General features: G+C 35.8%; 1 protein-coding gene across 4 annotated transcripts in view; it reads right to left on the reverse strand.

The window, feature by feature from the left end:
* veph1 (ventricular zone expressed PH domain-containing 1) overlaps positions 1–24,251 on the reverse strand; it is a 124,462-nt gene extending 100,211 nt beyond the window's left edge. For 2 of the 4 annotated variants that reach the window (XM_051135281.1, XM_051135285.1), the window contains exons 1-4: positions 24,108–24,251; positions 11,469–11,763; positions 5,639–5,854; positions 1,193–1,367 (exon numbers count right to left, since the gene is read on the reverse strand). In XM_051135281.1, the coding sequence (XP_050991238.1) occupies positions 1,193–1,367; positions 5,639–5,854; positions 11,469–11,606 (529 nt within the window). In that variant the 5' untranslated portion in view covers positions 11,607–11,763; positions 24,108–24,251. The remainder of the gene's footprint in view (positions 1–1,192; positions 1,368–5,638; positions 5,855–11,468; positions 11,764–24,107) is intronic. The other 2 variants (XM_051135283.1, XM_051135282.1) reach the window with 2 other exon arrangements.
* Positions 24,252–24,606: the final 355 nt, after the last annotated feature.

Below are 24,606 nucleotides of genomic sequence, written 5' to 3' on the forward strand. Positions count from 1 at the left end.
ACTAAAAGTGAACTCATAGGTATACTGAGAGTTTACTAATTAAATACTTGTAGTATTTTTAGTACACTTTGAAGTATAGTCTCAGTAAACTACTAGTTTAGTAGTTTTATACTGCAAGTATACTCGTTTTTTACATCATACTTTAAGTCCCTACTATGTCCCTATTTAGGTATTAATTTGTATGTTTTAATTATATAAATATCTGAACATACAAAACACCAAAAGAAAGATCAGGGCATCTGCTTGTAAACAAAAACCTTTTATTCTAGCTTCATGCACTCTTTTTTTATAAACACTTAATTGTGGATAAGTTTCATAAATAAGGGAAAAAAAAGAAATAATAAATAACATTTTGAACAAAAAACTAAAAGACCACACATTGGATTCAGAATAACCAAAATGTAGATGGAGTCAATCAACACTCCAAAGTTTGACAGTCGTTTTACCTCTTCATGAGTCACATTTTATTCCATAACTTTACACAGTTTTGATACTGTTTTGTATGATGATTGTGTTAGATTACATGTGGAAGCATCTGTTGTTTCGGAAAAGTACATAAAGCACATTTCTGAGAAGTGCATGAAAAGTAGGCTGAAAGTATACTTTCCTATTTTTAGTTTAAAAAAGTATACTAATAGCACACTTGAATAAACTTCTTTTTCATAAGGAGTCGAATCTTTCTTTAGAGAGACAGGTTCTTTATTTATCATGCACTTTTTTGCTTAATTTTGCAGACTGTTTACGTTGAAGGATAGCTACGTTACAAACTGCAAAAAAAGATATTTTTCAAAAACCCATTTTTGACCTGCTCTTCAACACAATGATGGTTTCACAGTATAAGCACACAGTGAGTGCACTGAGTTAAACTTTTAGTCCGCTGTGACCTCACACTGTGACCACATCATGAGTATCTTGGGAGCTCTCTGTGAGATGAAATTGTTGACTGGGTACCAGCATTCTTCAAAACATGTTTTTTGGAACATGAGGGTAGATGATAAGTAAATGATAACAGAATTGAATTGTCAAATGTTTCTTAAGTTCTCACAGTCATGACCAGATCAGATTTAAATTGAAGATAAAGACCTTAGCACGCCCGTGACTGGTTAGGACATGTGACTGTTATATCTCAGTGTTGAAATCACCATAACCTAATGCTATCATGGTAAGGAGGTGAGGATTTTTGCACCCCTACCTCCCAGCACGCTGCAGGTGATGGCCTCTGTGTGTTGGGCCAGGAGTTCAGCTTTAGCAATGGCAGCCAGTGACAAGTAGCTGGACATGTTTCTGCTCAGCTCTTGGTTCCCCTGCTGCAAGAACCGCACGGCCACAGGGACCGCTAACGCCATCACCGGAGGCCTGTTGTAATTCTGCAACAAAAACAAAACAAAACATCAACCCAACTTTAGACCTGCATCTCAGGTCGCAGACTTTCAATTATCTGTAAACTGTTTAGTAGTTACGACCAATACAAACATTGCAGTCTGAATTGAGCAGCCCAATTAGAAGTTGCACTCAAATAAGGCAAAATCAATGTACCAGCGTGTGCTAATTCTGACTAGTGTATGCCAACATCACTCAATAAAGATTTTAATAGTTCAGAGAGTGATCACATTAGGGTTAGCTGGCTGCTTAGTTAATTTAATAAAAATAATAAGAGATACTTCATAAGGCATGAAAGGCAGCAGTAAACATTTTAAAAGATCAAACTGAACTGAACACAGAAAGTATGTGAAATGTTCTGCTGCCCCCTAGAGTACAAGATGTGAACATGTCAGGTCGAAACAGGTGGAAAATCAGATGGAAAGTGAAAGAAATGGGAAGTTTTTAAATGGTGAGTTTTACACTACAACATAGCAATTACATTTGATATATGTGGTCAAAAAAACTATTCAGTTAATGTTTAAATCTTAACCGTTTGAGTGCCATAATAAAAATAATATTCATAAATCTAGGTACTGCACACAACAGACATGTGCAATTTTATTTCTTCTGTAGCAAATTAAAATACTTTCCTTTACTGTAAAAAGAATGGCCCTTTATATTCTCGCCTGAAGGGAAAGAGTCTTTGAATATCGAAACTAAAACTTTAAAAAGCGTGACGCAGGGCAAATAACTTCCAAAGAGCCCAAGCTAATTATAAAACAGCCACTTGAATATGTGACTGCTGCTCAGATCAAAGAGCCCTTCCACAAATAGTTCTGAAGAGCTCAGGCATAAGACTGTTCAAGCTGCAGTTCTCTAATGAATACTGATCTTCAGCACTACCCAGAATGCATCACTCTTGCACAGCCTCTCTTTAAGCCCTGCTCTGAGATTCATATGCAGCTTATTATATAAGTGAATGCGTGTGTGTGTGCGAAAGAGAGAGAGAAAAGCAGGAGAAACTGTGTCATGCCTGTGAAAAATCTTTTTGAAACAGAAATAATTAAAAAGAGATTTCAGCTAATTGCTGTTGTCAGGCGTGTCAGTTCCATTTCGAGAGATGTCACTTTCTGAGAATGGGTGTAATTATTGCTTCAGAATTGACAAATATGGACTGTTTTCACATTTCAGAAGCGAAAGTCATCATAATTACAGTCTCAGTCTCAGATGTCAGAACGACTGATGCACAAGACACACAAAATTAAGTCATTGTCTGATGGGTTGATTTTTTACAGGACTTCCGGGAGACGTGCGTGTCACCTGGACAACAAAGCTGTTGTGACGCCAAACCCCTTCACAAAAGGAGACAGCTCTTGTGTTTACACCCGGTCTGTTATTGTAGAAACATCCACTTTACATTTTCACGCCCCTAAACATGACGCTGAATAAAACAAACTGTGACTGGCTGCTTTACATGTCTTCTTGGGCAGATTTTGGCCAATGAAATCAGATCAGTCTGAAGGTCTGTGTATGTGAGGCTATTATAATTAGGTGAATATCTATAGCAGAAGGACAGTCTGACTTCAATCTATGTCAGTCGTTAAAGGATATTTCATTTAAAAATGAAAATTACCCCATGATTTACTCATCCTCAAGCCATCCCAGGTGCGTATGGCTTTCTTCTTTCATATGAATACAATCGAGTTATATTAAAAATGTCCTGGCTTTTGCAAGCTTTATAATGGCAGTGAATGACTGTTAAGATTTTGAAGTCCAATAAAGTGCATCCATCCATCATAAAAAGTGCTTTACAGTTTTAGGGGGTTAATAAAAGGTCTCCATTTATGTAAGAAAATGTCTGTATTTATAATTTTATTAACTATAATCTCTATCTTTTGCTAACTGTTGTTCACACGTTCACCAGAGAGTGGCGTTCCAGCAGATGACATGTATGATGTGACAAACACGGAAGTGTAAAGGAGAGAGCAAAACAAAACACCGGTCATGAATTAGAAGTGCAAAACAAGGATTTTTAAAGAAAAATGTCAGATTTCGATATTAGCCGAAACGAGATCAGTTTTCCTTTGTTGTAAACAAAACTTGTATATCTCACGCTATGCCTACGTAGTACGTCATAGACATTACGCTTTATAAAGTTTCAAATATGGATAATTTTCTTACACAAATGCATCTATTCACTTCAGAAGGCCTTTATTAACCCCCTGGAGCCATGAAAAGCACTTTAATGATGGATGGATGCACTTTATTGGTCTTCAAAATCTCAACAGCCATTCACTGCTATTATAAAGCTTGGAAGAGCCAGGACATTTTTATATAACTCTAATTGCATTTGTTTTAAACAAGAAAGTCATTTGAGGCTGAGGCTAATTTTTTAAAATCATGGGCTAATTTTAATTTTTGGGTGAACAATACCTTAAAAATCACAAAATACCAAACCAACTATATTAGAGCTTTTCTCATGCTGTTACATTCAGTATGGAAAGTCTGACTCTGATGTGTGATGGAACAAAATTTTGAACTTGACACCCTGGAAATCCAAAACGGTGTCATGTGGTGGCAAATAGGTAGAGAAAGGCATTTTATTTTTAAGCAAATAAAATTCACCAGTGAGTCGACATTTAAACTTCACACAATTATAAGCCTGTTTAGTGTGTAAATTAGTAAATGTCCAAAAATGTTGAATGTTTAAATCCAGAGAAATAAGTTTTAACTAGTGTAACGGGCCGTGTCATTGTGTTATCTGCCAATGACGTCATACACCCTCGATTTTCACAGTTTTATTTTGTAGAAAACATGGAAACCCCAACGACACTTTAATATATTATGCATTTTATTAGACTGGTGACAAACACACTAGAATTACAACAGAACTTTCAACAAACTCGAATGTATCTAGTATCCCTGCTGAAACATCCAGCATAAACCAGCATGGATTCCAAGCTGGTCCAGGCTGGTTTATGCTGGTATAGTGCTATTTTATGCTGGTTAGTGCTGGTATAGTGCTGGTCCAGGTTGGTTTATGCTGGTATAGTGCTAGTTTATGCTGGTTAGTGCTGGTATAGTGCTGGTCCAGACTAGTTTATGCTGGTATAGTGCTAGTTTATGCTGGTTAGTGCTGGTATAGTGCTAGTCCAGGCTGGTTTATGCTGGTATAGTGCTAGTTTATGCTGGTTAGTGCTGGTATAGTGCTAGTCCAGGCTGGTTTATGCTGGTATAGTGCTAGTTTATGCTAGTAAGTGCTGGTATAGTGCTGGTTTATGCAGGTATAGTGCTGGTCTAGCTGGTGGACCAGCATATCCATGCTGTTCTCAAGCAAAATGTGATGCTGGAGCTCAAGCAGCATGGAGCTGGTGATGCTGGTTCACCTGCATGGTCTTGCAGGGTGGAGTGTCAGTAGCCCAGCTGTCTGTATGCAAGTAGTGTTTTGAGGACAAGGGACATAGTTATTGCTTGCATATTTCTCTATTTAACAAATCAACAGAAGAACAATATAGGGTTAAAACATGATTTACTGAATTTATTGAGTTAAATTCAATATTACTGAACTATTTATTGATTTATTGAACTAAAAATTTTAATTGCATTAGTTATGATTACATTATTAATTAATGTCACTGGTAAACTGGTTAAACGTTTCAAAGCAGTTAAGAGCTTGAGTACATTGCATAACAAATTCACTTAGAGATATGAAAACCAAAAAATGCCTAATAGGCAAACAGCAAACCAGTATCCCATGTCCTAGTCCTAGTCCTAGCATGCAAAACATACCTTATGCTGGTGACCAGCAATGCTGGACTTTTCAGCAGGGATGATAAAACAGCGCTGCTTTTTCCCACATACACATAACCGTCAGGAGTGGAAGTGCTCGAATGTGGCATAACAAAAGCTCCGCTGCTTTTGAGCCGTGTATTGCATTTCATTACCAATTGCTCCAGTGTCCTCGTTTCGCTTCCACAACTTTCAGCCCCACCCTGCTTAATACTACAGTGACCTTAATAAGTCTTTAATACATTAGCTCATCCATGAACATGATTTCTGCCCGAGTCCCAACGGATTGCATCGGCTGTGGGGATGGAGACATGATTCCACATTCAATCACAGCATCATTAAACTACGCCTTTGTTTTTTTGTTTGTTTTGAATATGCGCCCTCTAGCTGCAAAAACTTACATATTGTGCCTTTTACCTCCCTATCAATAATTATTAATGTCATTCTTGGTCATTTGTGTGCTCTGGCCCTTAAGTGTTGCTCCTACCTGCAAGATGCAGCTGGTGATGTCAGAGGCGATCTTGGCATGGGGTGTGTCTTCATCTTTGCCCTGCGGCTGGAGGTTATGCTCGAGACAAGACTCCCATAATGACACAAGAGCCGCTCCATGCTTCTCAATCGAACCGGTTTCCCTAATGGCTGTAGTGATGCGTGTGATGCAGATCTCCACCACCGCTTGGTCGTTGTCATTGGTCAAGTAGTCCTGCAACCATCACAAATGACATAACTGAATGAAGGAGATGTGCATTTAAGACTCTGTTACAGGTTGCAAATTATCAGGTGCATGTGAAATCTGTGCCATATATTACATGACAGCAGAAATCAAACTGCAGAAATTCTGTTGTGCTATTTATACCGAGAGAATTACAGTTTACTTTGCAAGCTGCTTTGATTATAATGGAAGCAATTTAGTCTGACCACAAATGGCAGATTTATCAATCATTCAGTATAAATCATATAAATTGCATGTGGTTTATGGACTGACATCCATCTATTGACAATTGAGCTACAGAGTATTTACATGCAAACAGCTTTATTTAGCTTTCTGAAAGCATGAGGTATCTTTAAACTAGAAAGTTTGGTAGCAAATATTTTCATGGCATGTTCAGAATCATGTTATGCAAGTGACTGTGGAAAGGAGGACACAGTAGGCCCTGGAGAGAGAAATACAAGAGAAGAGAGAACGAGATGAAGAGAGAATGAGAGAAGGCTGCCCCTGAGACGCTGGATGAGCCCAAATCTGTTTACAAAAGCCAGCCAGAACAAAGAAGCCCAATGAGGCAAGAGGAACTGGCTTCATCACGCTCACTGACAACAACATTACTGTAGAAGTTCACTCATTTAAATTTAAAATACACTAAGTGTGGAAATGAGGGGTCACCTTATTCAAATTATTCAGATATGCAGTGCTGACAGGGTCAGTGATCAGGCAGAACAGGCCATATGCTCTCTAACTTTACTTTAACAGCATAATATCAACTAGGCGTGTGATCAGCTAGGGACAATAAGGAAGGAAAACATGTTATTTTTTCCATATTTTACATATTGGAAAATGCTTGTTGTGTTGTTATATAGTAGGGCTTGGCAATGCAATATCATATCAAGATTGCAATAAAATAAATGAAGAGTTCAGGTGAAAATCCCCCTAAAAGCCAAAAATGAGATAATGTACTCTCGTGAATGCACATATTATACATCCATCAAACACTTTTACTTCAGACTCGCTAAAATCCCAGCCTCAGCCATCAGCAATCAGAAGTACCAGTACTTAAGTAGAAACCTATACATCGGAGCCTGATAAAAATGCGTTTTTCAAAGAAAGGCGTCAGATGGATTTAGAGGCTTTTGGATCTGAACTCTTCATATGTTGATAACACAACAGAAAAGAAACAGAAATAAATGCAACAGCAGTCAGTGCATGTCCATAATAAGTCTGCATGTTCTGGTGAGGTGGTGAGGTTTTGTCTGAAACAAACTCAAACACATGTAACACTCACTATGTTTTCAACATCTGCTGTCTCAGTACATGAGGACATGAGGACATGAACTTCATCTCCACAGCTGTTTTGAGTATCACTTAACAAACTTTTCACCATTTCATTTGAGAAAAAACAGTGTCAAATACACACTGAAACTAAAAGTTCCCACGATAGTTGATTGACATGAGCATTTTACCTCAAATCAGCTGTAACAGTCAGACCTCCATTGTTTCGATGCCGGAGCAGGGATGTAAGTTAGACAAGAATATCTCTGATTGAGTGATTGAGGTGTTGTGTTGCTGGATGTAATAATGAACATAGTGGTCGTCATTTACTCCCGACATCTGAGCCGCTGAAGATGCAGTGGATTACATTTGTTTGTGAGGGGAATGCGCCTCCGGATGTACATATATCCGTCTATGTTCACGTGAATCATTTGTGATCCAGCTTCACTTACAGCAGTCGTGAGTATAAGGGTTTTTTTTATGAATCTTTGTGATCGCCTTTCCTAATGACATGATAGTTAGCAAGTTTAGTGGCTAAACGCAGCTAAATGCGACTAAAGTAAACAGGCTCGTCACTCCACAGAGAGAAGAGAGGGGCGGGGCGAGCAGAGCTCATTAACATTTAACGCAGCCTCGACCAGAACAGGATGATTTTTGCAGAGATGATTTTGACAAGGTAAAAAGGGTGTTGTTTTACACAACCATTGAGAATTTTTAATCAAAGTATATTACAGACTTTTCATTAAGACCCTAAAGAATGGGCATCCAATGACCCCTTTAAGCTTTTCACTCAAAATGTTATTTATTTTTTATTTTTTTATTTTATGAAACTCACCCACATTCAAGTGTTTATAATGCATGAAGCTCAAATAAAATGTTTTTGTTTACAAGCAGATACCCTGATCTTTCTTTTGATGTTTTGTATGTTCAGATATGCATATAACAAATTATACACAAATTAGTACCAATAGGGACATACCTAAAGTATGATGTAAAGTTCACTTAAAAAAACTTACGAGTATACTTGCAGTATAAAACTACTAAACTAGTAGTTTACTAAGACTACACTTCAAAGTGTACTAAAAATGCATAAAAATTATTTAATTAGTAAACTATCAGTATACTTTTAAGTTCATGTTTAGTATACTTCCAGTACAAATTTAGATGTAAACTAGTTGTGCACTCAAAGTTTACTACTGTTATACTAAAAGTATACTCAAAAGTATATTTTATATACTAGAAAGTGGGCCAATTTAGTCTCAAGGGGTATTGAAATAGTACACTTAAAAGTATAGTACATAAAGTACACTTAAAAATATACTTAAACTTTACTTAAGTATACTTAAGTAGTTTTTTTTTCCATCAATCACAGCACAAATTATATGGACTTAAAATCACTTTTAGCAAGTTCTAAACATATTGTAAACAGAAATAAGAATCTGCCCAGTACACGTTCTTAAAGATGAATATATACTTCATCCTTCCCCAAATGCATTTGGAAAAAAAGCATACTATTTCACAAATTAATTTGTAGTGCACTAAGTTTGTGCTTGATGAAAGCATGAAATAACTACATTTAGAGTGTATTTTTTTTCAGTTTGACACGTCACTCTATTTGTAGTGCACTTATCATGAAATAAATATATTTTAAATACAATATAGTATATTTATTTTCATTAGGGCCAACATGTCACCAAAAATGGTTCCCTGTTACAGTGATATTTGGGCCATAAAACCCAGAGGAATCATGTGACGAATCAGACAGAGGGTCTGATCTACTCCTCCGTCTTTGGGTGTTTGGGCGTTGAGAGGTCTTGCTTTTTCTTTTGCTTTTTCCTCTGTGCCTTGGCACAGCCTGAGTGCATTGGCCAGCAGGAGCACTGGATGCTCTAGCTCTGGCCTCTCTGCTGTCCTGGTGAGAAGGTCTAGGATGTTCGTCACCCGCAGGTATCTCATCATGTGCTGCGGGTGGGTTATTAGCATGCAAGGGATAAAACCCAAGGGTCAAGGACTCGCCCGCAGCATGCACAGTGACCCCCCAGACATCCGTATGCCAAGCCAGCATGGAGGCCAAAGGACTGTAACTGGTGTCAGGTCTCCAGAGATACAAAAAGAGTTCTCTGAGAGCTCTGTGCGTGTGCAGCAATACTCTATTTTGATTAAATGCAGTCAGGTACCGCGGTAAGCGCACTTCTAGATGCTTCAATTGGCCATGCTGGTCTTCATACTCTACTGTAAAAACAATTCCAGGAAAATCATCCCTGTTGATATCATTCTCTTCATCGTGACCGACAGGATGTTCAAACATTAGGATGCGTAGACGAAGGAAGAGATTATCAACATCACCTTGATTTATGTGATCCATGCTCAATCTTAGCTAATGCTGTTATGAGAGGCACAACTGCTCAATGAATTCTAGCTATTGTGATGATTTAGACTGTTCAGATTCTGAGAATTCTATAATCTCTGTTTAAAAAACAACAGGATCTGCACAGCTGTAATATTTTCTTCCATGTTTCTGAATAGGCAAACCAAATAACAGAAAATTTACTGGAGTCTGATAAAATGTTAATTAATGCAGTCTATTTAACCCTTTAACTGTCACTTCCATTTTTAAACATAGACATGAAAACTTTAATTTTTATAATTCATGAACAAAAACAAAAACTTTCAAGTCATATGTAATTTCTTATGATTTCTAAAGCGTGATAGGGAAAAAGGCAGCGAAGAAAGTCTTTTGTGACAAAGGTCAGAACTCCTGTTATGATGTAGATTTTTGAGGTGCACTCTTGTCATAAATTAGTCTATTACTTTTCCTACATCATTTGTAACACAAAACAGTGGTAAAATATCTATTTAGGAGTCTTAGACCTTTCCAACGATTAGGATTTATTTGTAACATGGTGAAGTAAACTTAGGCGTCCCGTCCTGAGGTTAAAAATATTTACTCATAATCAGTGAATTAGCAAATTTAGCAAATCTCTTAAATAATGATTCAATAACAAATGCATTTAAAAAAAAAAAAAAAAAAAAAACTTTTCCCACCTACTGGCATAACCATATAATTGATACAGTGTTTATTTTAGTCTAAGGTGAAATCAATGAGTACAATAAGAACAACTCAGTACAAATATAATGCAGTTTAATGGAAAACGAATCAAGTGGCATGACAGGAACCTTTAACAGAGTAATGCAAACTTTGGCAAAAAAGACAGTGATCATATTATGATTAAAAAACACTGTAAAAATGACTGTGAATTTAACAGTAAAAAAACTGTAAAAATGCTCCAGTAAAAACCTGTTAAATGGTTAACGATAAGTTCCCCTAATATATATGGTGGAAGAACTATATTGGACATTGCATGTAATTTTATGGTAGTATACCGTTTTTGGAAGTTGAAAAAGAACTTCAGTTTCATGTGTGTTACCATGATGGTGTTTAGTGTTTGTGTGACACTGTGCACCTTCTATATTTGTGACCCTGGACCACAAAACCAGTCATAAGGGTCAATTTTTTGAAATTGAGATTTATACATCATTTGAAAACTGAATGAATAAGCTTTCCACTGATGTATGGCTGTTAAGATATGACAATATTTGGCCGAGATACAACTATTTGAAAATCTGGAATCTGAGTGTGCAAAAAAATCTAAATATTAAGAAAATCGCCTTTAATTTTGTCCAAATAAAGTTCTTAGCAATGCACATTACTAATCAAAAATTAAGTTTAAGTGACAATCATGGAACGTGATCTTTACTTAATATCCTAATGATTTAATTGGCATAAAAGGAAAATGGATCATTTTGACCTATACAATGTATTGTTGGCTGTTGCTACAAATATACCCGTGCTACTTATGACTGGTTTTGCGGTCCAGGGTCACATATGTTAATATTTAAAATCTGCTTGTGATGGGCTTTGGTTCATCATGTGACTCTCATCACCACCTGGTTTTGGTGGTTATCAGTGTATTACAAAGGTACAAAACAGATTTCAGTACTTTAACTGGTTGGTGCATTAACATTATATCAGTTAATGAAATTACTGTATTTAAACGTAAATTTAAGCTAAAACCGTAAAACCTAAAACATTGCTACTGTTTTATGGCAACATTCTGGCAACCACAGCTACCGTTTTTTTACAGTAAATTTTAAAGATTTTTTTCTTACTGTGTATTAACTAGACAAAAATAAACATTTGGCATGAAAAAAACATTGAGTAACATTCTAGGTAAACTATTTTTTTAAAAAAAAATAATAATAAATTGACCTCTTTAACCTCATTTAAGAATGTTGTGTCATGAATATACTGTTTCGGGATCAGCGTACTCACTGGGGCACAGGATATGACTTTGATTTCCTCCAGGGCTTGGGACAGACAGTCTTCAATCTCGCTGTCATCCAGAGAGAAGAGGTCTCCTGCACGGGACAGGTCTCTCTGTCCCAGCACTAGACGGAACAGCTGGTGCATTCTGGGACAGGCTCAGACTTGAGCAGGCTGCCCCTGCCCCGTGATACTGCGATGACTTGACATGCTCCTGAAATGCACCCGGTACACATGCATCAGACTCACACCTACAATCTGAGAGCAGACAGAGAGAGAGAAAAATGATAGAGAAGAAAGGCAACTATGAGGAAGATGAATTAAGGGGAAAAAGGAGACAAGAAGGCAAAGAAGGAGTGAGAGACAACAGAAGAAAAAGACATCAATGCAATTAAACTTTACTGAGCATTGTACATTTTTTATTAAGGGCTATAGGGATATACTTAGACTTATGAAGCTGAAATTATATCCTTAAAAAACAAAAATAATAATAATTAAAATGATTTTTTCATCAACATCCACATCACAGATATTCAATTTTATGAAGTATATTTTAGCAAATATTGAAATATATATAAATATAATTTAAATATAAATAGATTTATATAAATATAATTTAATTACATAATTATATATAAAATATCATAATAATAATAATAAAAAAAAACCACACAAATAAAAATACTAACATTTTACTAAACGTTACTCTATTTAAACAGAATCCAGAAAAAATTAAATTAAATGGGGGTGGAATAATAATACATATTTCATAGCGCCCTACATTGGACAAATGGCATTCAGCAAATTACAGTACTAGAGTACTACAAGAGTACTAATATTTAGTTTAACAGCACTAAGACTTTTGACTGTTTGCATCACTCCGCTTGTTCGACAAGTTTTATGATTTTTAATGTTTTTAAAGAAGTCTCTTCTGCTCGCCAAGCCTGCATTTATTTGATCCTAAATACAGCAAAAGCAGTGATATTGTGAAATATTTTTACTATTTAAAAGACCTCCTTTCTATGTGATTATATTTTGAAATGTAATTTATTTCTGTGATCAAAGCTGAATTTTCAGCATCATTACTCCAGTCTTCAGTGTCACATGATCCTTCAGAAATCATTCTAATATGCTGATTTGCTGCTCAAGAAACATTTATTATTATTATTATTATTATTATCAATATTTAAACAGTTGAGTGATTTTTTTTCAGGATTCTTTGAGGAATAGAAAGGTCCAAAGATCAGCATTTATCTTTTTTATTATAGAAATGAATACTTTTATTTAGCAAGGATGCTTAAATTGATAACAAAGACATTTATAATATTACAGAATATTTCAGAACTTTCTGAACTTTCAATTTATCAAAGAAACCCCCCAAAATTCTACTCAGCTGTTTTCAACATAATAATAATAATAATAATAATAATAATAATAATAATAAATGTTTTTTGAGCAGCAAATCAGAATATTAGACTGATTTCTGAAGGATCATGTGACTAAATTCAGCTTGTTAAAAATTCATCCTATTTAATACATTTGAAAATATATTTGAATATAAAACAGTTATTTTAAATAGTAAAAATATTTCACAGTATTACTGATTTTGCTGTATTTTAGATCAAATAAATGCAGGCTTGGTGAGCACAAGACACTTCTTTAAAAACATTAAAACTTTTCAAAAATCTGTTCAAAAACTGGTAGCGTAAATAAACAAGGTGATCAAATATAGCCAGGATTCTTATTTTCACTATTCCTTTATAATATTCAGTATATGCATAAAAATATGCCTCTAAAGTGAACCTGGATGGAATTCCAGGCTGTCAGACTTCCTGTTAGTAAAATTTTCTCAGAAAACAATTCTGGCAGTGTTTTCCTCGGAGTAAAGCTAGACCTCTGTTAATCTGTAATGTGTTAAACCCGTACCTGCCAGACTCCATCATTCATTAAAGAGTGTAAAATGTCACACTCGCAGTCACAAACTCTTGAACATGCACACATGGATCACCGCAAGAGCGGATGTGTTCAGTCATTTTACTTCTGTCACGAAGATGGATCGGTCATTGGCTAAAAGTTACGAAACCTTAGCAGCTTTCCTTAACGGCTATCTCTTGCATGAAGCAGCAGGATTCAGAATTTTCGGTTGCCAGAAAACCGGCAAAGCTCAGCAACGAACAGCAATCTGGCAATACAAAATAAAACTTTCTAAAGAAAGATCCCTGTCTTGGGCCTCTTGTTTGTTCTATCATCAGTCAGTGATCCAAACGGATCAGAGGTCCTGCCAATCAGAAAGCTTTATGAGGCAGGCAGCCAATGGTATGTCAGAGTCGCTGAGGAGGCGACAACACAGCTGCACTTCACAGCCCGCCCTCGCATTCCAGAGCTGAGCATCGCTAGGATACCACAGCAAGAACGCTCACGGACCCTTCGGAGGTCTGACCGAACCACTAATAATCAAACACAATCCCAATGACTTCATCTGAGCCAGCACAACAGGCTCCTGTTCTGTCAGCCTCTATTGATTGTGCTTGTCCAATTCCTCAAACAAAAAAAACTTTAATCCACCTGTTCATGTCTCATTTCATAAATGCTAGAGTAAAAACGTGACAACAGACACATATTACTAGAACCCTATGAATTCCTTTTTTTTATATATATATATAATTCTTCAGAATTTTATTTTAATGGTTAAAATTTGGTAATCAACAAGAATCTTTAATTACTTGAAATCGTTAAACTTACAGAATTTAACAACAATTAATTTAAAACAAAGTAACAAAAATAGCATTTTAGGGCCCTGTGAAGTAGGTTTTATATTTTTCCCCAAATTCTGATTTTCTGTTTTAATTGTTTAATAAATAAGCCCCAAGAAGCCGTGGTTTACAGTGAATTTATAACAGCTAAGGGGCGTTGTTAGGCACGACTTATTGCTTTTATAAAACGGTTATTCCATACGTAGTAAGGTTTCACAAAATAAAACAGGGCAAACAAAGTTTAATGATATTAATAACAACTGTAAACAGTTGTGGTTGCAACAAAGTGGTTGCCGAGCGACATACAGACGTAAACAAAGGTGTATGTTTGTAGAGTAATTAACAACAGCTCTGAACGTGGCTCAACCAATCAGAATCAAGGACCGGAACGATCTGCTTTATAATTTAATTTTAATAAGCAAAAAGCACACTTAATCAGCTGAATTAAAAAAAAAAGTATTTATTTCATGTTTTATTTATTTTAAAACAATCCACCCAAATTTCTGCATTTACAACAGTAGACAAAAAAATTGCAGCGTGGTGTGGATGCTAATATAGTTACAGTTAACTGGCCTTTAATCTTTCAATGGCTTTGATATGTCTTTAATGAATGGTTTATCAGATTGCTTTAAAGGATTAGTTCACTTCCAGAACAAAAATTTACAGATAATATACTCACCCACTTGTCATCCAAAATGTTCATGTCTTTCCTTCTTCAGCCGTAAAGAAATTGTGTTTTTTGAGGAAAATATTTCAGGATTTTTCTCCTTATAATGGACTGATATGGTGCCCCCAAATTTGAACTTCCAAAACGTAGTTTAAATGCAGCTTCAAATGACTCTAAATGATCCCAGCCGAGGAAAAAGGGTCTTATCTAGCGAAACGATCAGTTATTATTATTTTTTTTAATTACAATTTATATGCTTTTTAGCCTCAAACGCTTGTCTGATCTAACTCTGTGTAAACTCTGTGTCCAGTGATGACAGTTAGGGCACGTCTAAAAACTCCCATTTCATTTTCTCCTACAACTTCAAAATTGTCCTAAATCACTGCAGAAGTACCAACCCAGAGTTTACAAAGTAAACATGCAAAGAAGATCAAACACCCTTAACAAAACAGCGATGTTGGACGATTTTGAAGTTGGAGGAGAAAATGAGATGAGAATTTTTAGACGTACCCTAACAGTTCTTGCAGAGCAAGACAAGACGAGCATTTGAGGGTAAAATGTATATCAATTGTAATTTATTTTTAGAAAATGATCATTACACTAGATAAGACCCTTGTTCCTCAGCTGGAATCATTTAGAGACATTTGAAGCTGAATTTAAACTGCATTTTGGAAGTTCAAACTCATGGGCACCATAGAAGTTCACTATATGGAGAGAAATCCTGAAATGTTTTCCTCAAAAAACATAATTTCTTTACGACTGAAGAAAGAAAGACATGAACATCTTAGATGACAACGGGGTGAGTACATTATCTGTACATTTTTGTTCTGGAAGTGAACTAATCCTTTAAAAGCAAAAACTATAAAAAAAAATCCAAAACTAGTGTGAATGCACAAACACCTGATGACACCCTAATTTGTAACTGGAAAGGTCTGTATGTGTTGGACAGAAAGTAGGTCACTGGGTCTGGTCTCTTAAACAATCACCCAGTCACAATCCAGTTACAATTAATCTCAAGGTTACAGCTCAGCAATCTCAGGAATGCAGTCTTTAAAAACATACTGGCACGCACACGCTTCAATGCACACATGCATGCACTATGATACAATGCCAACACATGCAAAGTGCTTGAAGGAAAAGCAAAGCACCTCCACACATGGCTGTTCAGGCCGGTGCACAACAGCTGACTTATGTACTTTTTTAACCCTGTAAAGCCTGACATATAAAAAAAACTGCTGTCCCACAACCAAACAAAAAAAAAAAAAAAGGATTTAAGGATTCAAATCTTAGATGTTTACTAAGATCCTTCTATTATCTATTGAAACCCATAATTTTTTAAATATTAGTAAGCTTAATATATATAAAACCACCATTTTTTGGGCCTTTTCAATTGGGAGGAGAACGCTAACCCCTAAAACTCAACTTTAGTGTTTTTGTATGTTTTAGTAGTGTTTAAGAATGTGAGTTAAAATTCAGTAATGTGATTTGGTCACTACCAAAGCATTACTGTCACTACCGAAAATGTGCTGTCACGACCAAAACATGGGATGTTTTCTCAAAAATAAAGTATATTGAATTATCAACTAAGATGTTATTTGGTTTAATGTATATTCAAACTAATGAATGCTTAACTTTAAAAATCAGTATGATCAACTTTTTGCCTTTTACAAAAAAAATTGGACCTAAAATACAACAAATCTCCTAAATCACATTTGAAATACTGGTGAAATTGCAATTGTTATTGATTTAATATATATATATGTACAATAATAATATTTTAATATATATTTACAATGCAGATGTAAGCAAAATCTTAATAGGTCAATATAATCCTTCTAATTACATGATATATTACTGTGTTTCGGTAGTGAATATTTTGGGGAGAGGAAAAATATTCCAAAACTTTCTGAACATACAATATGAGAATTATCTACACAATTACTAGAAATGTGTAACTTGGATATTATACAATTTGCATACATACTGTTTGTTTTGTTTTGGAAAATACATTTTTTTCAAGATGTTTCCAACTCTGACTTTGGCCCATGTGTGTGTGTGTGTGTGTTATGGAAGTTTAGATTCCTATCATTAGCATGCAAAACATACCAATAGAATTATCAGTACAAAACCAAATATTAAATAGAGCATTTAATAGAGCATATATACAGTACTAAATAGAGCACAACCGCTAACTTGAAAAATAACCCGCGGCAACAGTGTGGAAGCAGCCCGGAGTCAGACGCACCTCTCCCGCACTGCGTCTGCACTTTACTCCCATGTGCTATAGGCTGCATTGGAGCTTTCAAGGCATTTTGAAGGCACAACATCGTCAAGTAAGTAACTTTAACAAATGTTACACTATCCACTGTAGTTGTCTGCTAATAAAAACATAGTTTTATTAGTCATTATCCGTGTTTCGCCATTATATCAAGTTTACTACAGTTCAGTTAGTGGATGCGTGGGTGCGGGGCTAATTTGCATATTCATGATCCGCGTATAGTAAATGAGGCAAGGGGGGTAGAGTTACATTCAAGCTGTTTTAAGGCATGAGAAAATTATTTTCACAAGAAGAAACATTTAAATATTTCATTTCAAAAAACGTAATCCACTGCATCTTCAGCGGCTCAGATGTCGGGAGTAAATGACGACCACTATGTTCATTATTACATCCAGCAACACAACACCTCAATCGCTCAATCTGAGATATTCTTGTCTAACTTAAATCCCTGCTCCGGCATCGAAACAATGAAGCTCGGACTGTTACAGCTGATTTAGGGCGGGTCTGAGGTAAGACACTCGTGTCAATCAACTATCATGGGGGCGACGCCACACCGACAGGCATCTGAGATTGGCTCGATTTGAAAAAGGGCATATTATTTTTACAGATTAATTAAAAACCACGTCATGGATTTTTATCATTATAGGGTAGATTTGTACATACACTGCCAACACACATTAATGTTCAAACAACATGTAAAAGTAAACTTTGCATCCGATGACCCCTTTAAGGGATAAAAATTTTGACTACAGAGGGACTTTAAACTTTAGACCAAATTATTTTTGTTAAAAATGTAAAAAGTTTGAATATTGTAATTTTATTGTTTATGAAAATTACATTTGATACATTACGCTTTTATGGCTCATTTAATATAATAGATAGACAGATGGATAGCCTGTAATTTAAAGCAATGAGATCTGTAAAAAAAAAAAAAAAAAAAAAAAAAAAAGATTTAACAGAAAAGGTGCACCAAAGCCTGAAAGTAGGCAACTGTAAGTACTTCCCAAAAGTCAATTCCCCAGACTATAAAAATGACTGTTTGTTTGCATATCTCAATGTTCAAAAAATCTGGTACGTTTAATTAAACTACGTTTAATGGTGCAACTGAAAATATTTAGTAGGAATGTCCTGATCAGGTTTTATATGCACCGATTCGATTTGAGTCACTGTATATTGAGTATCTGCTCATACAGAGTCCCAGTCCAGTACTTTTTCTACAGGAATGTATGTTTGGTGCACACTTCATGTACATTCAGTTTATTCAAATCAATCCAATGTATACAGATATTTGCAGAGAGTAAAAAAATATATGTATGATGTATGTTTATCTATATACTATCTATCTGTATGACCCCTAACTACCAGCTAGCAACTTCCTAAGTTAACAACCACTCAGCGCAGCCCTAAGGAAATTACCTTTAGTGAATGTAGAAAGGCAGCGCATGTCATGTTAATGACCATGGACTGCTTGAGAGCTTGACCTTTTTAAGGATCACTAACTGAACGTAACCAGTCTTTTTTTAAGGGGAGACTGACTAACACTGAGTCTTTTGTATCCTTGCCCCCCTCCTCTACTGCAGTGATCACAGCCCCTAATGGAGATGCTTAGGCTGCCGAGAGCAGACAGAAGAACATCCTTATGATCATCCCTTTATACCTGTTCACCCGGCCTCTCTCCATCCCGTTCTTCCCTACACAGAGTCTGTTCACAACACACGGTTTGTGTGTGCCGTCCCAGACAGGGTGGGAGTGGGTTTCCTCCAGGCTCACGGTCAAAGAGAGGCTTTGTGTGTCAGGGATGAGGGTGGGAGCAAAGTGCCCATTCATACATTCCTTCACCATCACAATCAAAACAATGCAGGCCGCCAGATAAACGTCCTTGAAATGATACCCCTCAAGGTCAGATATCTGGAGCAGAACTGTAGCCGAGGCTGTCCAAACTGCTTATGTTGTATTTGTTGAGCTAGATTTGTTTGATGAAAAGAGGGTGAGGATTAAAGTAAAATATAAGATACTGTGTTAACTAGTAATATATACACTACCAGTCAAAAGTTTTGAAATAGTAAGATTTTTAATGTTTTTTTGAAGAAGTCTCTTCTTCTCACCAAGCCTGCATTTATTTGATCCAAAATACAGCAAAAGCAGTAATATTATGAAATATTTTTACTATTTAAAATAACTGCTTTCTATTTGGATATGTTTTAAAATATAATTTATTCCTGTGATCAAAGCTGAATCTTCAGCATCATTACTCAGTCTTTAGTGTCACATGATCCTTCAGAAATCAAATGTTTTTGAGCAGCAAATCAGAATATTAAAATGATTTCTGAAGGATCATGTGACTGGAATTATGATGCTAATAATTCATCTTTGAAATCACAGGAATAAATTACATTTTAAAATATATTAAAATAGAAAACAGTTATTTTAAATATATAAATATATATATATATATATATATATATATAATTTTTTTTTATTGTTTTTGCTGTAAATTTTACTGTCCAAAACTTTTGACTAATAGTCTATATAGGCCACTAAGGAATTCATTTCATTTCTTCCAAAATTCCATTTAATTTACTATTTTTTAATTTATTTTGTTGTTGTTGTTTCCAGAAATTCACTGTTGTCTGAATTCTGTGTTTTATGATTTAATACAAATTCTTTATAAAAAAAAAAATGGTGCTGATAAAATAAATGCATAAAACAACTGAATTAATCATTTAAGTCATCAAATGAAATTTGAGCAATTCCTTTCTTTTTTTTTTGGCAAAGTGCTGCAACTGAGGCGTACTCTTAAAATAAAAACATTAATGAAAAATGTGTGATATTTCTTAATTTTTATAGCTTAATAGCTGTATAATTATTGTTATTATTACTTTGAAATGTGCATTCAACTGTATAATAGTAATATATTTCTGTCATAATTTTTCCAAGTTTAACCAAGATATAGAGACACGCAGAACAAGCTTATCTTATAATTTCTTTTTGTGGTTTAATATTAACAATTTAATTAAGTGTTCAGCATTCCTATTAAACTACTCATCCGATATTTGCCAAATTCCATTTTTATGCCTAGATTCTGCAATTATGATTTCTTATTTCCCTGTGATTTTTTTTTTTTTCCAAATAAAAATACAAAAGCATTAACTAAAGGCAATACATCTAATGTAAAAACAAAAATACAATAACTGGCTATAACTGGATCACAGTACAGTAACGAGTTAAATTAGGATAATGTTTAAAAAAATTACAATAGGCCTTTTGACATTATTTTTTGTCAAAATATAATTTCTTATTTCTGTGCAAAATGAACAGCCATGTTGATTTTTATCCTTTCACAGATTTTTGTTGCAAAGTGGGTCACACACGCTGGTATGCGAGCAATGTTTGCATTTACATTCTCTCATTATGCAGATGCTGCCGAAAAGTGTCAGAAAGACATGCTCTGAACTCCACAAAAAAAAAAAAAAACAAGAAGAACATCATAATTTGCTAAACATGCTCATGAAGGAATCAGCATGAACAGCTTGGAGAGATGTTGCATTATTTATGGCCTGCAGTGCTGCAGCTGCTGTGCAGGACTGGATGACAGGAACAATGCTGGAAGCTTACACATGAAGTGCAGATACTCACATACACTCCTTGGAATGGCCTTTCTTGCATACACATCCACACAACTACCATGGCTAAACAGACAAGTTCCAGCTTTGACATGGGAACAGATATGGGAAAATATGTCATTCCAAGCAAACATGCACAACTCAACATCCTCTATGGCTACATGAGCACTGCAGGTAAATTTGGAAGAAAAAAAATTAGGTATTTGAAAATAATATTTAATGTTTTCTAGTCCATTCATTATTTGTCGCACCCAATAATCACAATAAGCTTTGTAGTAAGAAGATATTTGAATTATCTATTAAAGAAATGCATCTTTAAACATTACATAATAAAAGAGTTTTTGTTTTCGGTTTGAATTATTTCGTTACAGTAATTTAAAGCTTTCTTTGGATATATTTATCATGTCTATGTGGCAAATATTCACTAAGTTTCAGTTCATTTTTGTGAAGTGCTGCCGTTCAAGACCGAGACGGCAAAAAGCGCTTCCTGTTTGTTTTCTTTATTTTACAAAAGCACAACGTTTTGTTGATATTGACAGTTTACACAAATAAAAGTAGACCCTCTGCAGTTGCGCATGATGTATTACTCTTACCTTTATGAACAAACATGACGACGTATTTTAAGCTTCCACTGTTATTAAGGAAAAAAATTAAAAGTAAGTAATTATTAAAAGTAATTATTGATCTTTTGTTATTATGGGAAGTAGGGATGTGCCCGAACCTGTATTCACAAAGGCATGGAAAACGAAAACGCGTTCTACGGAGCCACAAAAGGGACATATGTTTAGTTGCCTGCTAGCGGTTACCTGTTACATTACATTACATAAAATTTCACTTACCACATAAACAGAGTAAGTTCTGCCGCTCGGTAATATACACAGAGTATGTCTGATTGCAAATCTCGAAAGTGAAAGTAAAAAGTGAGCATATTAATAATGGTTCCCTGAAACTTGCAATTTGTATATTAAATAATTGCCCAACAATACAATTGTGAGAGAAAGCACTGAAATATATTTCTTATATATTAGTTTTGCATTGGGCCCCCTGAAGTCCTGGATCGGCACTGTTAGTATCAAAACACTGGTGCATTTGATGTCCATTGTGCACAAAAAATGTGATGAAAACTGTGAATCGTGATTAAAAATCGAAAAATCGTGAATTGATATTTAAATCGAATCATGACCCTAAAAATCGATTTAAATCGGATCATCAGGTAGGCTACATAAAGATTCCCACCCCTAACAACTTGTTTTGAACAGTTCGAATCAAAGATTCGGTTCATATTCAGAAATTTATTATGTGGCTTGTAGCATCCGAGCATGGCTATTTTACATGTTTAGTCCTAAGTTGCAATAAAGCCATATAGTTTTAGTGTGTTGATAAACCCGTTATATAGTCATAAATTTATTTTTCTAATTCGTTTTATTAGTAACATTTCTTCTATTTTGATAGTAACATCATTTACTTTCCTGATGACAACGTGAAGAACGGTTTGAGAATTAGGTTACAGGAAGTGTCATTGGAAAAGCGTTAAGGTGAGTTGATTCACGAATTGCTCGAACAAATTTATTCCGATTTGTGAAAGTCCCTTTAAGGCAGTGACGCGCTGACTTTACTAGTCAACGATTGGCTCTTTCATCAAGAAGGCGGGGCTTCGCGGCCATGAGCGTTGCATCTTTTTCCATTCAAAACTATCCACAAGTTTCCTACGCCCCATGAGGCCTTGCGTCAAAAGTGGGATCGTCTTCCACTTCAAAGTAAACAAGCAGGACTTGACACTCATTCATTCAACAGTTGACAGGAGTGACGGGCAAATGAAGCCTCGTGAAGCACCTAGACTTTCCTCTGACTGTTTCGGTAAAAGATTCAAAGCTTCGAGAGTGTAAAAAATAAAGCAGCCAAAAGACTAAAGCTCCGTCGGAAGAAGCATTCACCACAATTTCCATAGATCGATCCATGTTATATGCACAAATAAAAGCTTAAACGTGTGTGTTTGTTTGTTGATTTTCTAGCTGTCTCTGATAAATTAATTTACCCATTGAATAGTGCCATTAAATGCCAGTACGACTATTAATATGATGTAATAAAAGAATAATGTACACATATATTAATTGCATACGACATATATTTATTTTTTCTGAAATAATTTGTATTTTTCATATGACTGGGTATTTAAAAATGTAATTATTAAATAGGTCCCAATGAAAATGTGCTCGCAAAGTAAGATCTGGGGGTCGAACATTAGGACACGCAAAGTGAATCGCGCACATGACTGGACAGAAAGTGAGGCTTCTACGAAAGGGATTTCCACGTTAACAAGCCTCGAATTAAGGCTTCATCTGGCATATGCCCTTTAACACAAGCTCTTAAGTCTTGGTTCAAATGTCATTTCACTAGCTGACAGTCGATCATTCAAGATTTAGTGATCCAAACTTGCTAATGATGTGGGAACAAATTCGAAAAGCATACCTTGTCCATAAGAACGTAATGACATCTTTCATAAAGGTGTGCATCTTTACAAAGTAAACAATGGTCTAAAAACACTGAGCCTCTTCGCTTTAGCACACAAAATACCATTGGTATACTACGTCCGCCGCCTCACCGGAAGTTGCACCCACATTCTTTTTTACAGTAGCGCCCCCCAGAAACTTGTGGTTAGTCTTTGAAACTGCCCAACTTAAAATCGTCATCAACTGGTTAAGGGCTGAGTTTCCCCTAAAGCATCATAAGCCTACAGACCACTGGTGCCAATGGTTTTTAATATATGTACTAAAACAAACAATCCTTTTTTAGTGGTTTTGTGAACCGATTCAATCGATTCATTGAAAAAGCCAGACTCGAATAAACGATTCGAACTGTTGCCAAGGTGACGATCGGTGGAATGCGCGCGGAAACCTTGCAACATCAACTGCAATTTAAGATCAGCGGTGCTTTATTCATCCTTCGAGAGTGACGTTACATAGCAGAGCCGCTACACATCAACAGTGTGCACCGCCAAATGTAGCATTCAAGCTAGAATAAGCATATGATCCATATTTGCCTAACAAAACAACTTTATTTTAAAACACAGTCTCGTGTTATTTTTGCATTGGGATCCTTTGCACGTGATTATGATCAGAGTTAGTGTCGGTCCGATTTTGAACACATCGATATACATGAATTCACTGAATCTGAAGTATTTGTGATTAAAGCGTTATTGCAAGCAGGTGGATGTTGTGGTTCTCGCACCCCCGATCAACTTTTGCTGGGACATGCTGATGCCAAAACACATTTCCTCAAGCATCATACGAGCAAAAACAGGCTCTCGAAATACTCAAGGTCACTCACCCGTTTTTGTGTCCGCGGTCCGCGTCTTTGCAGCTGATATGAAAACAGGAATGCGAAATGTTGGCTTTCGGAATAGTCCAAAGCGCGATGCTCGCTGTTTCTACCAACTTCTCCCGCAGGACGCAGTTTTATTTCCAGTCGCCGGAGAGCAGCAGGCGGCCGCTTCGCCGCCGTGCGGTCAGGGATGGGGTTTTTTTAGCAACAGGTGCATTTCTGAGGTCCTGTAGGGGACACGTTCACCTTTTCCCCCTGAAAAACCTCAACATTTCCAGCACATATCAAATTATGCAGTGTGTTTCATAACATGATGTCTCTTCTTTGTCTTTCTGAGGCTAATTTGATAGCTATTAAGCATCCTAAACACACAATTATTTGTGACCCTGGACCACAAAACCAGTCATAAGGGTCATTTTTTAAAATTGAGATTTATACATCATCTGAAAGCAGAATAAATAAGCTTTTCATGGATGTATGTTGGGACAGGACAATATTTGGCCGG

The sequence above is a fragment of the Labeo rohita genome, chromosome 18 (assembly GCF_022985175.1).
Source record: "Labeo rohita strain BAU-BD-2019 chromosome 18, IGBB_LRoh.1.0, whole genome shotgun sequence".
Lineage (NCBI taxonomy): Eukaryota > Metazoa > Chordata > Actinopteri > Cypriniformes > Cyprinidae > Labeo > Labeo rohita.